The sequence below is a fragment of the Enhydra lutris genome, unplaced genomic scaffold, assembly GCF_002288905.1.
Source record: "Enhydra lutris kenyoni isolate GAN:26980312 unplaced genomic scaffold, ASM228890v2 scaffoldscaffold21, whole genome shotgun sequence".
In the NCBI taxonomy this organism is placed as follows: Eukaryota; Metazoa; Chordata; class Mammalia; order Carnivora; family Mustelidae; genus Enhydra; species Enhydra lutris.
Window position 1 is genome coordinate 72,439,929 of NW_019154105.1, and position 17,098 is coordinate 72,457,026.

Sequence of the window (17,098 nt, forward strand, 5' to 3'; positions counted from 1 at the left end):
ACCATATAATGCCTTCATTATTTTATTTTGTGACACAAGTTTAATTTACATATGAGTGCTTATTGGATAAGGAAAAAAAAAAAACCCAGAGTATAAATTTGATGTTTCCCTTCCCTTTCTCCTAATTTTCTTAAACTACCGTGTCAGAAGTTCTGAAAATGTCTCTGTAAATCTAGCTCAGCAATTCATTTCTTGTAAAACTACTGCGATGAAGTTAGTGCATAATATCCCACACAATGAAAAGATCATATAGCCTCTAATTAGTTATGACATTGAGATTAAATTCCAAATGATAAAATAATTGAGTTGTTAGCAGTATTCCTTGTCAGAGGTGTGTCTGAATCAGCTGAGTTTTTCTAAAAATGTAATCATAACAAAGGGTGAACAAATTAAAACACATTAACTTATGTACACATTCTTGACCAGCTTCATGAATTAAAGAACACATATAAGGTAGCACTTTTTAGAACATGTATTTTAGAGACTAAGAAGTATGTTATGGACTGTTTACCCATTGTGTGAAAATAAGCATTTGCATCATTCTTTCTTCTAGATGAAAGAAGCGGATGAGAGCACGGGATCTGGGGACGGGCCAGTGAAGTCAGTACGCAAGAGAAGAGTACGAAAGGAATAAACTATATCCAAGTATTTTTAATTCCTGAGCGAGATATTTGGCATTCCAACATCAGTGTGCCAGAGCCGAACTTGAGTCATTCTGCACATGTTTCTAATATCTAGCAATGTTATTCTTCCGGACATTTATTTTAGTCTTTCTTTTCAGGGAAAAAAACAAAAAACAAAAAACAAAAAAAAAAAAACCTTTGAAGTTACCTGGTCTTTGAATTTAGAATAAAAAAGAGTGGCACGTTACTTATCGGATTTAAGAGATTAATATCATTAGAAGTTACCGAGTTTTAAAAGTTGGAGAAAGTTTTGGTTTGTACAGAGCAAAATTGGAAAATCAGTCACTGGAATTTCCTCTTAAACAGCTATAGGACAATATAACAGGTAGTTCTCTAATAAGAATGAGTCCGTGTTCTGTTGTACAGAGCTAAACACAATAAAGTTTCTGTATGGTTGTTTGATTCTATCCACAACTGAAAGTGTTGTACGCGGCCCCCATTTGCCTAGTTGTGTCAAATTAGAGTCAGGGTCTGTTGTTCACTTAAATTATAGATTCCTTTAAAGAGGTGCTTTGTTGACAAGTCAACAAAACAGAGATGTCTTAAGTGTCATTCAGAGAATCACTGGCTAATAGTGCAGCATATTTTACATTTGAATACAAAGATAATAGGTTCATCAAAATATAATGGTTACAGATGCTTTCTAAGCCTTTATAATTATTTTATGCTAGAATGGCTTACCCAACTCAGGAGATTGCTTATGCATACATTGCTCTTGGAAATAAAATTTAAACATTTTTTTTCTTTAAGTTACACCTTCTTTAATGGGTAAATTATTGAAGGAGGAGCTTTAATTTATTTTCTTTTTTTCTGGTCATTAAGAGATTCTAATCGCAAGTAGGTATCAGTCATCATGCTTTGTATTTTTATCTTGCTTTTTTTCCTGTCAAATTCAAACCCATTTTAAGTCTCAAGTTTTAAAGCTGCCTCTAAGGTGGAAAGTAGATACTGCTCCTTTTTTTATAGTAGTGACCAGAAATCACAGAACTACATTAGAGCAGAGCTGTGTCATTCCTTTTAAAATATTTTAAGAACTTTTTATGTTTGGGTAATAGGCCCTTTGGAAGGGGATCCAAATCTTTGAGACCACAGAACGACCTTAATACTATCGAGGGAACTTTATACTAGTTGGGTAATATTTTTGGATTTCTTCATGTACCTATATACCCCAACCCGGGCAAACTCCGTCTGACTCAGTTTCTCACATGGCCCGCTCCCCAGTGGTATCGTTAGAGCGCACGTATGGGGAAAACGAGACTTTTGCTTCTCTTTTTACTAAAGTTAAGCCAAACAGCCAGTAATACTATTCGCTCCTTATCTCAGAGAGTGAATTGAAAATAAGTGCTTTATTCTCATTGCTGTGTACTGACTTTCATAAACTGGTGGTGGAAGAAAATCTTAATCGTTAACCATATTTTGTGTTTATTTAATACTAACCGAACTTGACACATCTTGCAAGGACTCCCTTTCTTGCTTTATAATTGGGACATCCCAATGAACTAGACATACTGATTGATTCTAGAGGAGAATGTTTCTGAAAGCAAGCTACTTCAGGAGAGAAATCCTTGATTTTATGGAAACCTTCTTGCCTGACAAGTGTCTTGTATGTGAACATTTTTTCCTAAAGACTTATTAAAGCTTTTTTTACTTTCTTGGTTGCAGATTCATTTAAAATCGAGGGTTTGGTTAAACTCCATGAGCTTGCCATGGTAGAATCTAAGCAACCTGTTTGTCCAGCTCACTGCTCCTTCCTGTGGGGTAGCCGCCGTGGATGTATCATGGCTGATAGGTTTAACCAAAACTTAAACTTTTGTATAAGTATGTGTGCTAGATCCATGCAGGTGATAAAGCCTAGAGTCTTCCTTTTACCACCCTTTTCTGACTTTGTTTAAAATGACTAATATTTTAGTTTTTTCTCTAATAAAGGAGAAAAATAAGTGTATTTTGCTTTTCTTTATTTTAGTTGGCCTTTTTAGAGGCTTTTCAACTTGGCCAGGCTAATGTAGCTTCCTTTTTCTTCAGTATCTTTTCAGATAGCCTCACTTCCATTCACCATTTCTCTAGGAAGACACTTATTACTAGGGTTAGTAGCCTTTTTGAAGAGTCAGGCCACATTTGCAAGGGAGACCAGGATGCAACTGCTTATGTGTTACAATTAACCACTAGCCGTGAATTTATTGTATGTTAGAAATTTAGAACAGTAATCCAGAAATGGTTTAGTATAGCATTGTGACTGTGTTTGGACTTCAGCAGGACTTGGGGATGAACTATCACATGGCTCATTTCAGATAACTATTTCAGTCTCATGTAAATGAATAATAGCATTTCTACATAAATGTTAATAATCTCATCCCAAATTTTAGCGTCCACTCATTCCCATAGTATGCCAGCTGTGAGGAGTTTCGGAAAGAAAATCCTTAATCTGGCCTGTTAGATGACAAAAGCTGATGAGAGAGAAATTGTATTTGAGAATGCATTCGGAGTTTGTCTCTGGAAATGCATGGGAGGAGCAATGGGAGTGTTAGGGAAGGTAGGCAATAGGATGATTGGATCTTTTAACTCCCAGCATAGTATCTTCCCACATAGTTGGTGTTTGTTCAGTGAGTGCTGTTGTGCCCGAGTTTTCGCGTCTGAGAGACCACCAAAGAGCCGACACCAATGTAATCACACGAGGGTTTATTTGACAAGCTTAAGCTTGGGTCCAAGTGTACCCGACGCAGCGGAGTAGGTACTTGGACCCTGAACCAGACTACAGTCAGAGTTTTTAAAGGCAGAGTAGGGATGGACTCAGCGGTGGGTGAGGACAAAGGGGGTATCAGGGTAAAGAAGACTGTCAGGATATTGGAGGCTTGGTTATTATCAAGCCAAGGCCGTTTTTCCTTCAAATGAGGCACTAACATGAAGACAGTTGGGAGTTTCCTGGTGGAATGTCACATTCCTCCTATCAAGCGTCCTTGTTAGTGAGATTTAGCACTGGGGCATTTGTAAACCGAGGGAGACTCCTGTCTTGCAGGATTGTGATTTCTGCAAGTTAACTATTTGTTCACAATTACTACCGAGGGGAGGGGAGCGGGTGCAGAGGGGGTGCAAGGTGCCAGCTTTTGCTTTGTCAAGATGGCTGTACTTATGTCAGGGCTAGACTCGAGGTGGGTACAGCCTTGTTTTTCTTGGCCTCCACAAGTACACCTTTATGTTCTTTGGAAAACTTGGGAATATTCTCAAGTTTTTAAAAACTTCAACACTTGGTAAGCCATCTATAAATAATATATAAAATCTAAAACACGGTAAATACATTATACAAGTGATTATAACATAAGACTTCGGCTTCTGTCATCCCTCCTCCCCATCCACCTCCATAATAATAAGGTAAATTGAATCCTAAGGCCAACCTAAAGTTCTTATTATGGTAACTTTGTGTTTAAATGGCATGAAGTCTCTAGGATTTAAGAGAAATAAACTGCAGTTTTGTTTTTCAGCTAGAGTAGCTGAAAGACTGTTTAGTCATTCTCTCTGCCAATTCTCAAACAAATTTGAATGTAATCACATTTTCTGCTCTTTCATGATTTGCTAGTGGTCTTAACTAAAGTAATCTCTTGGTCTTCACTGGTAATTTTGTTTCAGCGCTGAAGAAATACCTGCGGAAACCACTAGAGGGTGTTAACTCCAGAGGGAAAAACTGGGGAAAGTGACAAAAGGTTTTACTTTCTTCAGAAACTTCTTAAGATAGTTTTGCTTTGCTTTGGACCACAAAGTTAATTTTGGATTCTGTAATTCACCTCTCATTTTTCTTTTGGAAGAAGAACACACTCAAAGAGGAAGAGTATTGGACAGGTTTAGAAATGTGACCTTATAAACTGGTGGCGGGTCCATGCTTAGATGATTTTGGTAACTTTTCTGCAAAAATTTTTGTTGCAAAAAAAAAAAAAAATCTGTGAAAAGCTAAAGTGCTTTCATGTTTGACACAAAAACTTGGCAGCCAAACCTGACCTCCCTGACAGGACTTTATCATACTTAATATTAAATTCACATATTTGTTACAAAAATGTTAATGTATTTGATTACATTAGATGTAATCAAACCATAGTTTTGATTACATGCCCCAAACCATAGTCAAATATTTTATGTAATCTGAAAAATTCCAAATTCTAAAACATCTGGTCCCCCGAATTCCAGATAAGGGATTGTGATCTCTAGTTAATCTACTATAAATAAAGTCCAAAGGGAATATAAAGAGGACAAATTCTGGATGGAATGCTATTATCAGTATTGAGGGAAGTCCTACTAGGGGAGAGGTGGCTGAGGAAAGAGATGTGCTGATTTTCCTGTCAATCGTCTTTCCACCAGCATTGAGAGCTAGAAGTGTTAAAAAAAATTATCTGGGGACGCCTGGGTGGCTCAGTGGGTTGGGCCGCTGCCTTCGGCTCGGGTCATGATCCTAGGGTCCTGGGATCGAGTCCCGTATCGGGCTCCTTGCTCAGCGGGGAGCCTGCCTCTCTCTCCGCCTCTGCCTGCCTCTCTGCCTGCTTGTGTGCTTTCTCTCTCTCTCTTTCTGACAAATAAATAAAATCTTTAAAAAAAAATTATCTGATGCTTGTTAAAACAGTGAGGAAGACTTTATTCTAGCTACTACAATTGGTGCCAAAGACTATCACAGTAGAGAAGAGATAGTTCGCTCAACCCCAAATTCAGCAAAGAAAGCTGGGATTTAAAGTCAGTGAGCAAAATCAGGGGTGAGGGAAAATTAATAGGGGGATATCAAGGGTAGAGGAATGCTTGCTAAACTGATTTAATCCCGAAAACCACAGTGATCAGATGCTGAGGGTGGGGAAATTCTCTCTAAACTGACTTAATAGGATTCTTTCAAAAACTGGCATAGTCAGGCCGGAGATAGGGCGTATGATGAGGTCCAGTCGAAAAGAAGGCTCGGAAGAGCCTGGTTCAAGTTTGGTCCCAGAGAGATTCTGTCTCAGAAGATAGACACAGTCCCTGTGCATACTGTTGACCATCTATCTATATTTCCAATATAGAAATTGAGAATCTGAAGTAAGGTACTGTCATAAGGGAAACGAAACATATAGCATTGGCTTACCATTCACATGACAAGCAGGTGGGACTTGTATTTCAGGTAACGTTTTGTCACCTACTGAGTTGACAGCTCCATGGGTAACAGTTGGAAAAGTCAGGATGTGAAATGAATTGCCTGGTCCTTGATGTTTTTGGCAAGGCATCACAAGAAAGAATTGACCAGTCTCCCAAATGGAGATGGAATAGAGAAGCATCAGATATTAGGAACCTCAGAGGATTAGAGAATCCCAAGTGTTTCTGTACCCTTCTGTACCAAAAAAGGTCTAAGGCTGTTTCTTTTTGAGGTGTGGGAGGCTGAGGGGGACACCCAGCAAGACCTCTCTGTCACTTGGTAAGCCAAACAAAGGGCTCCATCCCTGCCTCAAGGACCTGGGTGTTAGCATTCCCGGTGCAGTCTTATTTTCAGTTGGTCACAGGGTAGCTTCCACTAAAGAGGCAGGGTCCTGTGATGAAGAAAGCATACTTTGAGAATTTGGTCTAGAAAAGTGCTTGATTGTGATTCCTAACAGGTAGAATTAGAAACAGAATTTTTGAGGGAATTTTACTGCCAAAAAAATGTGAGCTTGGCCTTAAAACAATGGGCATCAAACTCATGCCAGCAGTAAGTGCCCTATTTTCACAATTCTCATAGAGGGCACGTTCCCAGCCTCTATTTCAGACAAGAACTTTCCAGAGTGGAAGCCACTGAGGGTAATGAATGAGTGCCCTGCCAGAGAGCAGAATCAGGGTCTGATCAAGGTTGTTTTGGGGGGGTTTGTTTTGTTTTTTGTTTTGTCAGAGACAGCACAAGCAGGGGAGCATCAGGCAGAGGGAGAAGTAGGCTCCCTGCTGAGCAAGGAGGCCAATGCGGGACACTATCCCAGGACTCTGGGATCACAACCTGAGCCAAAAGGCAGACTCTTGCTCTTAACCAACTGAGCCGCCCAGGTGTCCCAAGGAACTTCTTTATCATCAAGGACACACTTCTCAGGGTTTCCCAGAAATATCCCCACAGTTGCTTTGAATCAATACATGTTTCCCTTTATTCCATTTTCCAAGTTGAGGGTTTTTATTTGGGTTTCCTGTCCTTACCACACCGTTCTAAATGGGCAGAGGTGAGGGTGAGAGCCAATAATTTGCCCATCAGTTTAGACGTCAGACTATTAGAAGCCACATCCACAACTGATGGACCTTGATGGAGATCCTGGATTCTTGAGTTTCATCAGTAGGAGGGGTTGAGTATGTTCTGTGCATGGGAAGGTTGTGCACAGAGACTTAATAGCAAGAGAAGAATGCAGTGGCTGCTAGTTGGTACCCAGATCCTCCATGTGCTTTTATGGTAAGAGAGTTGTAGCTGGAATATGGCTTTCAGCCAAAGACTACATTTCTCAGCTCCTGCAATCTAGATGTAACTAAGTCTCCACGCCACTGGAATGTAAGAAATGCCATTTCCGGGCAGGCCTAACCCTTAAAACCTTGCATATGTGTCTCATGCAGTTTCTCTGTAAATTAGAATAGTGATTAGAATAATCTGAAGCCATGGTCGAAAATGGCAGAGCTACCCTCAAGTTCCTGAATCATTATGTGAAACAAAGCCTGACAGCTTGAAATGCTTAACCTCAAAACCCTTAGCTGGGAAACAGAAACTTCTATATTTTATTAGTGTATCTCTTGTTATAGGAGTTTAGCCTAACCTAAAAATTACAACCATGTTTCCCCTGGCAATCTTGGATCGCTTTCTGAATTCTTTGCTTTTATTTTAAAAAATTAATGTAGAATACCCTGTAACATTTGTTTTAATAAAAATATTCCCCTACACGTCCAGTAACTAGTACTTAAATAACATATGCTACTTACCCTGTGGCTTTGACCAACCCTGCATATACCACTACACCATTATACACACCACAGTTACTATATTAACACACACACAATCTCTGAAACAGCTTTTTATTAAACAGCAAAGCAAAATTGCAACACAATTTTAAGTCTTCGTAGATTAGGTCACAAAAGGGATGCAAAATATTTGCAGTGTAACTATTATATTTATACAGCTAAAGTCATTCATTGACTCATACACCAATACAAACATAAGATTATTCCAGGATTAAAAGTAGCCCAAATCTAACAACCAAAACAGGATTAGTGGATCTCTTCCTATTTAACATTTTAACATTACTTCTGATACTAATTTTCTTACCAGATGGAATCTACAAACTAAATTTTTAGAAACTGTCAAAGAGTGACTAAAATTCTGCAAACCAAGTAGTTGGATTTACAGAAAATTCTGGGAGAAGTAGTGAGATTAAAATACTGAGAAAATATCATCTAGTATACATGTAAAACTCCCTCATTTTATTCATGATTCTGATACTAATACACTCTGAACGGATTCTGCAAAAGTTGATCTGCTGGGTGCTACAAAGAAACATTAAGACTAAACTCTTTGTAACTGTTCTCTTTCAGATGTGGTTGACATAAGGTTAGTCACATTTAATCTACTCTCTCAGATCTAGTCTGTGTCAGAGATCACACAAATCTGGAGTACAAACATTTTGGAGTTGCTTACTACAGTTTGCCAATTATCTTTTCAATCCTATTCATATTTTTCTCAAAATTTTCTATTCCAAACATATAACCAGAGCTCATCTTTTCAGATATTAAGTGGGTTGTTTTGTGCAAAAGGAAGGTTTTAACAACCAAACCTTCCCAATTTGACAACTCAGTTGCAAAGAAAAGTCTTCATACTTATAGCCTCTGTTTTCAACTGATTAAAGAGAAACCAATAATCCTATCTTATCACTAACTATGACAAGCTCTAACTGAGAGACTATCTCATTTTAGTAAGTTTCTACAATTCAAGCTCAGGTTACTCTCACAGATGATTAACTATTAAAATTACTTTTACAAATGTAAAACCAATTTTCTCCTTAAGGGAAAGGAAATGGGAAGGAAGAAGCAAATGGAGAAGAGGCACAACATGGTGGACAGGGTACATAAAGCTGTGCGTTCAGTACATGATTTTGGTCACTTTTCACAACATGGTGGTTATTTTCTTGTATTTCTTACTATGCCTATGTCTTTATCTATTATTATAGATAAAAGACAGTGCTAAACCTATAAATCAAATTTGATAAAACATTCATTTTCAAGTTTCATAAATATATGCATTTCTAATTATAAAGTCTCTACAATACATTTGCACGTTTTCATAGACTATTATACGCAAACTCATGAAGTCTTCCGTTATGCTCTTAATTTTGCCTATATCTGACATTATCTTCATAAATATTCAATTAAGCCACAAACAAAAGTACTATAACTTTTTAAATCTATCCAGGTTTTAAAGAAAAAAAGATCAGCAGCAATTCAATAAAACAGAAGGGATGTAAATCCCTTACTTTCTTTTGCTTTTTGTGTCAGTTGTTTGAAAAACACTAGAAGCTGACATGAGGTTTTCTATATATTGTCCAAGAACTTGGTTTTCTGACTTTAGCTTCAGATTTTCTTCCTTAACTGCATCTACTCTTGCAGAGAGGTCTATATTTAAAAATAAAAAAAAAAGTCCAGTATCAATAAAATGATGCCAATGACTCCATATTATACAAGACTTAGGATTCATTCTTAAAAGAGATAACACGATCTTTAAATTTTCTGCTTTTAAATTCAGGTAACTTTAGAAATTAAGGTAAACAAAGTAAACTGAATGCAAGTTAATAGCCAAAATTCTTAAAAAGAGATTTCACATTAAATTTCACATTAAACACATTAAATGTTGGTAAATGGCATCTATGTGGAGTAGTTATTTCTTGAAATTGTTATTTCCGTAAGATACAAACTTGGTTTTTAACATGTGAATTTTGGTTCACGTCTTATCAACATTAAAAAAAAAAATCTTTGTTAGAAATGCTTAAGAAAACGTGGCAGGCAAATACAACTCGATTTATACATTGGATATAGGTTAGTTTCCAAGAAATTGAGCATTTTGTATTTTTACATTAGCAAGAAATTCAAAAGTTCTTAATGATCAAATAAAACATTATCTTCATTCATTCATTTAACAACTAAGTATTGGGTGCCCTTTAAGAGCCAGGCACTATTCTAGAGACAACAGTAACAAAAGTCCTTGCCCTCACAGAGCTTATATTCTAATGTACATGTGGACACACATGCACTTGCAGAGCCCCAAGTAGGGGTCAAGAGAAAAAAGAAGGGTATGAGTTGCAGGAACCAAAAGGGAAGTTATCTTTTTAATACAGTATGGTCAGTGATATTCTGATAGAGGGAATTGGCCAGAGACTTAAAAGAAAGGAGGGAATGAGCCATATAGAATGCAAACAACCTAAGCAGAGAACAAACAGAGAACAGCAACCACTAAGACCCTCAGTAGAAGCTTGCTGAAAGAATGGCAAGGAAGTCAGTGTCTGAGGTAGACTGAATGAGGCAGAGTGTGACATGACTGATTCTGAAAGGTATAAAGAGGTAAAAGATTTCCAGAGGGTAACCTGGCTTTTATTAACTGTGAAATGGGAAGCCAGTGCAATGACATACATGATCTGTTCACTCTGCTGTTAAAAAAAAAAAACAAAAAAAACAAAAAAAACCCAAAAACAAAAAACAAAAAAAACCACACAACACAACCTCTTAATTTCATCAAAAACCAAGATATTTCAGTGGTAGTATTAATATCATGCAAGACATTTAGAAAATGAAAAAACTCAGATCAATTCACTTTTAATCTCTGAAGCCAAAACACTTTTAAAGTAAAAACTTTAAAGTTTTTGCATAAAGTATATGCCTTATTAAAGTGGATTTAGTAATATCTCTGTGCAGGGGTTTAAGGGGCTCTCATGTAATAAACAGCATTACATTAACCCCGGAGGGATGCACAGGAACACTATTTGACTTTCTTATTGAAGCGCATTTGTTCTTTAAAATCGACAGCCAAAGCTGCAGGGAGGAGGGAACAGAAACTATTGAAATCGACTTTGATGCTTCTATTTTAAAAACTGGGGGCATGATAAGGAAATTTAGCAAAACAAATGCTTACAATTTCAAATAACTGGATATTGTTCAAGAAAACAACAAAATGGAAGCAAACCTTCAAGTGTGTGTTGAAGTTCCAACACTTGATTAATAAGTCGTGTTTTCTCCTCCAGTTCCACCTGATTTTCAGCATCCACTGCTGTAATACAAAGGTTCAGATTTACTAGTAATTAACATCAGGAGCCATTTGGGTAGCACAGCACTTAAAGATATGCAAAATGTTTTATATCCATTGTCTTACTTGACTTAAGAGGCCTGGAAAGGAAGAAATTAGATGCCCACAAGGCAGATAAGGACACCAAGGTGAAGATAAATGATTTTGCCATTATCAATCCTTTCTAGAACTAGAGAGGTTATAAATAAGTAAATTAGCCAAATCCAAGCATTCTAAATATTGCTTCTCTCTTCTTTCCATTGCTTAAGCCAAAAGCATTCACAAAACCAGGAACTCACAAAAAGGGGAAAAAAGCACATACCATCCATGTCGGCATTCATCATCTTGGGTAACAAGTTTTTGGGCCTTGGGTACAAAATCCTTGATGAATGGTCTGCAATAAGAGAAAGTTAGAAACAGACACATATGGCAATAAAATACCACTGTACATTTTAAAAATTTTTGAAAGGAGAAAATGATCAAAGTTATGGAAGAACAAATACAAAATATTAGAAATTTTAAATATGTTATCTTCTTGGAAAGCGATATGGTAATAAATCATGCTCATGAAAACGTTTAAATATTTTTTACTAAGCAATTTTGCTCTTGGAAATTTGGCCTAAGGAAAATTACAAAGAAGGAAAAAATTATATGCATAAAATTTTCACTTCAACCTTATTTACAACCCACGAAACTGGAAACAATATAAACTGTCCATTCAGTGTCTGGTTAATTACTGTAGTTTCTAATTGAGTGGCTACTAAAAATAATTATGATGACTATAACATGGAAGAATGTTTACAAAATTGTGTGTTCACTGATGTAAATTATGTAAAATATACATAAATACAAATAAAGAGAACAGCAAAATGAAAAAAGCTCTTATGTTAAGGATGATGATAGGGATGAAGACAAATCTCTTAAAAATATTTTTCCTGTTAAAGTATTACCTTATACATACTGTTTAATATTTTTTATTGATAAAGTTCAAGAGAAAAATACTAGTTACCTGAAACACTAAAATGGGAAAAATGAAAAAATATCAACTTGTTACCTTCTGGTTATGGTTAAAACAGATTAAATAGGATGCATATAAGTAAATAAATATTAATATTTTACTGTTTCTGTAAAAGGTTCTAAAATATTGGGGCACCTGGGTGGCTCAGTCGGTTAAGCATCTAACTCTTGATTTTGGCTCAGGTCATGATCTCAGGGTCCTGAGACTGTTGGGCTCCACAATTAGCTCAAAGTCTGCTTAAGATTCTTTCTAACTCTGCGCCCCACCCACAGGCATGCTCTCTCTGAATAAATTTTTTTTTAAAGTTTCCAAAATATTAAAGCATAAAATTCCTGTGAAACATGTTCTGCTTTATAGCTAACATTCATTTCATATTCAGTGTGCTCAAGATTTTTAAATAAACCAGATTATTGCTGGAAACAGATTTGTAAAAAATCTACTCACTGAAGTAGTGAGTAGACAGGTATAGACCTGCCAATATTATTACTCTTTCAACAAATTGTTCATAGAGCACCTACTATACCAAGGCACTCTTATGCCTCTGTATGCTAAATAGTAGAACCCAGATCCTACTGAACAGGATGTCTATATTCTAGAACCAGAATCCTAAGAGTTATTAGTGTATTGAGTATTCCCTCACAGTTTCAGTTGTTAAAATTTGTGACACTTCAGATACTGGCATGAACATGGAGATAAAATGCTCAGTGTACATATGTATAAACTACCTCTGAAATAAGAGATCACTTGTTGGTCTAAAGAAGAAAGACATTTAACATCCCTTACATGGCATTATTAAAGACTTCACTAGCTACAAATGGTATAAAATTGACCTAATGCTTAATAAAATCTACTGAGTCTTCTAGCATCTTTCTACTTATGTAGCATTAGAGCTGCTCTCCCTCAAATTGTTTTCACATGGTTTTAATCCTCAGGTTCTTTGTACTTCAGAGAAAGTTCACACATATATGTGATATAATATGTACATATTATATACATAGTACATCTGCATTATACATATGTAATATAATGTACATAATATGTAATATACATATGAACTTTTTCTGATGCAACAGCCAAAAGCAAGTGATCTTGGGAGTACTTAGCAACAACAGCCTGCAGCTTGGCTATTTCTGCTGCTAAATAATACACAAAAAGTACTTCAAAATTCTGACATTTAGTGTTTTTAAGAATACAGCTAAAACAAAATTTTCATGACAGCTTAGAAGAGTTATAAGATACAAAAGCAAAGCAACAGATAATCAAGCAATCAATGCAACTGACTTTGAAATCAAGTTTAGTATAGGGATGTGGAATACTGCTTTTGTCTATGTTTCAGTCTAATACCAAAATTAAACCAAAAAGTCTTCTACAAAGGTAAAGTGATCCAAATTGATCAATGTAATAATGAGGCCAGTTTCTGAAATTTTGGCCACATGTAACCCAAACAATGGAAAATCTATGTATGGCTTATCAACAGCTTGACTTCATCTGAAAAAAATGAAAGAACAAAAGGCAGAAAAATGGGATGGAGGGGGCTTATTAGAGGAAAAACGAAGCTTAGAAACACACACAGAAGACTGGGGTGGAGGCAAGAGCACAAAAGCCCGGTGGGCACAAGGACAGTGCTAGGAGATATATAACACAACCCAAGAGGACACTATACACATCACAGTCTATGTAAGATAACCTCCATGACTGTACAGCACAAAATCTGTCCAACTCTAGGTAGCAGCCCTGGGCAAAAGGGTATTCATGACTCTTCAATGAAGCAGACAAGAGCACTGTTGGCTGCCTCTGCACAGCAACAACAAAGACAATAATTTTCTTATTCTGATGTGATTAAACAGGCTGGCCTCAAAATGCTATTCTTGCATATATTCAAGGTCTTCTAGTAAATTTAGAGTAACAGACTGATTTATTTTATAAGGCCAGAAGGTTCATTGGGCTCTTTTATCAAAGTATTTTAGCCACAGGTTTTATTTTCTTTCAAAATAGGGTCAATCCTAAAACCTCACAATGTCTACATTAGCACAGGTACTATGTCATAATATGCACTTAATACCAGACTGAGTTTTTCAACTATAAAATCTTTTTCTCGGTCTATACTTGCTATCACATCAATTCAATTTCATGTGAATTGTACTTTTAAGAATTCATTTTTGGGGCATCAGGGTAGCTCAGGTGGTTAAGCATACTACTCTTGATCTCAGCTCAGGTCTTGATCTCAGGGTCCTGACTTCAAGTCTGGTACTGGGCTCCATGCTGGGAATGGAGCCTACTTAATAAAAAAAAAAAAAAAAGAAAGAAAAAGAAAAAGTATCTCTAGCATGAGGACACTGAAATGAGTGTGGGGTGCTAAGGCTGATCTATTTATTCTAAAACTGCCTTCGCTCCGAAATGGATATGGTTCTTGAGGATCTGTCAACTCTGACCTAAGCCTAGGTTGGCTCTTAAAAGCTTTTCTCAAATTACAGTACGTTCTGGTGCCTATCTTCATCTAGCCTTGATGGGGAGAAGAGAATCTAGAATTATTTTGATAATATAAGTCCAGGAAGCAAAAAGTACGGAGAGAACAAGAGTCAGGAGGTGTGACAAACATTAGGATGGATCCATTTTCTATGCCCACACTTCTGTGATCAAAGACTACTGTTTTACCAAAGGAGACCTCTACCTTCTCTTATAGAATCCTGAATAGTACCACTGTTAAGAAGCAGTTTAGCACAGTGATAAAGGACATAAATTTATATTACCTGGATTTAAATCCTAGCTCTGCTATTTATAAGCTCTGAAATCTTGAGCAAGGTTAACATCTCAGCCTCAATTTTCTTATCTGTAAAATGATAAAAGTATGTACCTCACATTTTTAAGAATGAGTTGAAATGTATGGTACTTTCAATGGTACCTCATAATGTTAGCTATTATCTCCTCTACCTTTTGGCTCTAATTCAGGCCACAAAAAGAAGTTTTGATAAAATCATCTGGTCTAGCCGCTTCATTTTACAAACAAACGGAGACCAAATAATGGCTTACTCAAAATCACAGAAGTAGTCACTGACAGAGCCAAGACTACTAGGCTAGTTGTTTTCCATCACACCACCACAGGTATGCTCACCTCTGAGACCTAAGATTTTGAGACTTTTTCCTGATACCCACCCAACTTGTTTGCATCTAAAACTGATTTTCATGTCATCCACTTACTAGTGAGTAAGACCACTAAAATAATGTCACTGTTGATTAATATACTAAATGCTTTACATATATTATTAGTTCATCAAATCAACAGAAGGGCATTGTAACTTCTATTTGTGGGTGCTGTACCTCAGAAAGGTTACGTATCTGCCTTAGACTTCACAGCCAACATTTGCACCAAGATGCTGAAAACAGGTCTAACTATGAAGTCCCTGTTTTTTCCATTGTATAATGGAAATACAGCCCTAATCTATGTTTGCCAAATATTTTTGCAATCTTCGATGTTAAATTCCTTTAACATTTTACTAAGCAACTAAAGATACATTTTATTCCCTTCAGGGCGCATCCACTTTCAACTTGGTCTGTCTGTTCAGGCCTGTTGAAGTTTTGCATTGTTCTGGCTAGATAAATCCAGTTTCAGATCCCACAAGATTAAGGAATTGACTGGCCAAAGGAGGACAGGAACGGAAGGTGTATCCCCAGAGAATGGCTAGCTATAGTGAATTTAATCGAGGAGTACAGCCACGGAATACACATGCATAGCTTCGGATCATCAGGTACAGACAGCGCCGGGGACATAGCACAGCAGGTCCTTAACATTGTTACGTCATAGTAGTGGAATCGATACATTGTATAACAAAAGTCCTGCCTTTCCAAAGGCATCCGCTTTCTCCTTTCCAATCCTAACTCCCCAAAACTTGCTCGGCAGGATCCTTGTGGGAAGCCCAAGTAGAAACTAACCGGGAGCTCCTTTCGGCGCCAGGAAAGCTGTCGCCAGCCCTTATTTTACCGCTCGCTCGCCACCCTCCCCGCCTCGGCGTCCTCTCCTCCCACCTCCCGGGCTCTCGGCAGAGCAGCCACGGACTAGTCCCAGCGTGCCAGGCCCATCCTGCCCAAGCGTCCCTCTGCAGTCCCAGTTCAGGGCGGGAGGCTGGACAGCGGCCTTCGACTCAGAAGAGGCGCGAGAAGGCGACGAGGGGGGGGGGGGTTCCGCCTAACGGACGCGAGCAGCCCCTCCCCAAAGGAACCTAATAATAAGATGAGAAGAAGGTTACGCAGGGGTTCTGCAGGGAGTCAGGCCTGAAGCGCCCACCAAATGCCCAGGCCCGAAGCCGCTCTTCCTGGGCGCCTGGAGCGCCTCCAGCCCTCCCGCCTCTCCCCACCCCCAGGCGCTGTACCGGAGTCGCAACTCCAGTCGCCCGGGGCCAGGCCCTCCGCGGTCCTTGACTGCCCTCACCTGCCGTTGAAGGAGCCAGGAGTGGGAGGGAGCGGGAAGACGCCTCAGGCCCCAACACTCGGACCAACCGGTACCGGCAGCACCGCCCTCTGCGCCCACAGAGCGTGCGCCGTGTCGGGATTCCCGCCCTGTCCCTCCCCGTCCCGCGCCGTGGCGCACCAATCCCCACTCAAGAAGACACGCCTGCGCATTAGCTGTACGACGCCCCAATCGTCCTTTGTCAAAGCCCCACGATCCACCTTTTGCCATAACAAAAGGACGTTGGCATCCAATCAGGATTGAGGCTGTTGTGGGCGGGTCCGGTAAAAGCAACAGCCAATGACAGTACAGGAGCGAAGTTAAGCGTGAGAAAGCCAGTCCAAAGAAAGCAGCTGTTCAGTCTCAGCAGGAGCCAGAGAAATTGCGGTCAGAAAGCCAGTATGGAAAATTCTGACAGCTGTCAGGAAGGAGGTTGGTAAAACCAAATGTTGGGGGAGAGGGAAATCATTCAAGTTTAAGAAAAAGGCATTTGTGGACATAATAGGTAAAGCCAGTGCAATACCGAGGTACCTCAATTCTAAAAGGAGACTTTTCCAACTTTTCTAACTTCCCAAATCGGAAAGTTCCTAAGTACACCCCTAGTGGATTGTTCCTCTCCACATCCTTTCCAAACGATTATTAAATCCGTAGTGCACTTGACCATTTAAGGATATTTTAGCATTGAGAAA

The 17,098-nt window shown here is 38.3% G+C and overlaps 2 protein-coding genes across 2 annotated transcripts in view; one reads left to right on the top strand and one right to left on the bottom strand.

The window, feature by feature from the left end:
- Positions 1-1,239, top strand: part of LOC111149216 (calmegin) — a 45,005-nt gene extending 43,766 nt beyond the window's left edge. Inside the window, exon 14 of the mRNA XM_022506163.1 lies at positions 554-1,239. Coding sequence (XP_022361871.1) covers positions 554-634 — 81 coding nt within the window. The 3' untranslated portion in view covers positions 635-1,239. The remainder of the gene's footprint in view (positions 1-553) is intronic.
- Positions 1,240-7,683: 6,444 nt separating this feature from the next.
- LOC111148979 (short coiled-coil protein) lies at positions 7,684-16,582 on the bottom strand. The gene is given in 5 exon segments (XM_022505837.1): positions 7,684-9,287; positions 10,849-10,932; positions 11,270-11,341; positions 16,392-16,539; positions 16,541-16,582. Coding segments are annotated over 5 exon segments (489 nt in total). The 3' UTR covers positions 7,684-9,144.
- Positions 16,583-17,098: the final 516 nt, after the last annotated feature.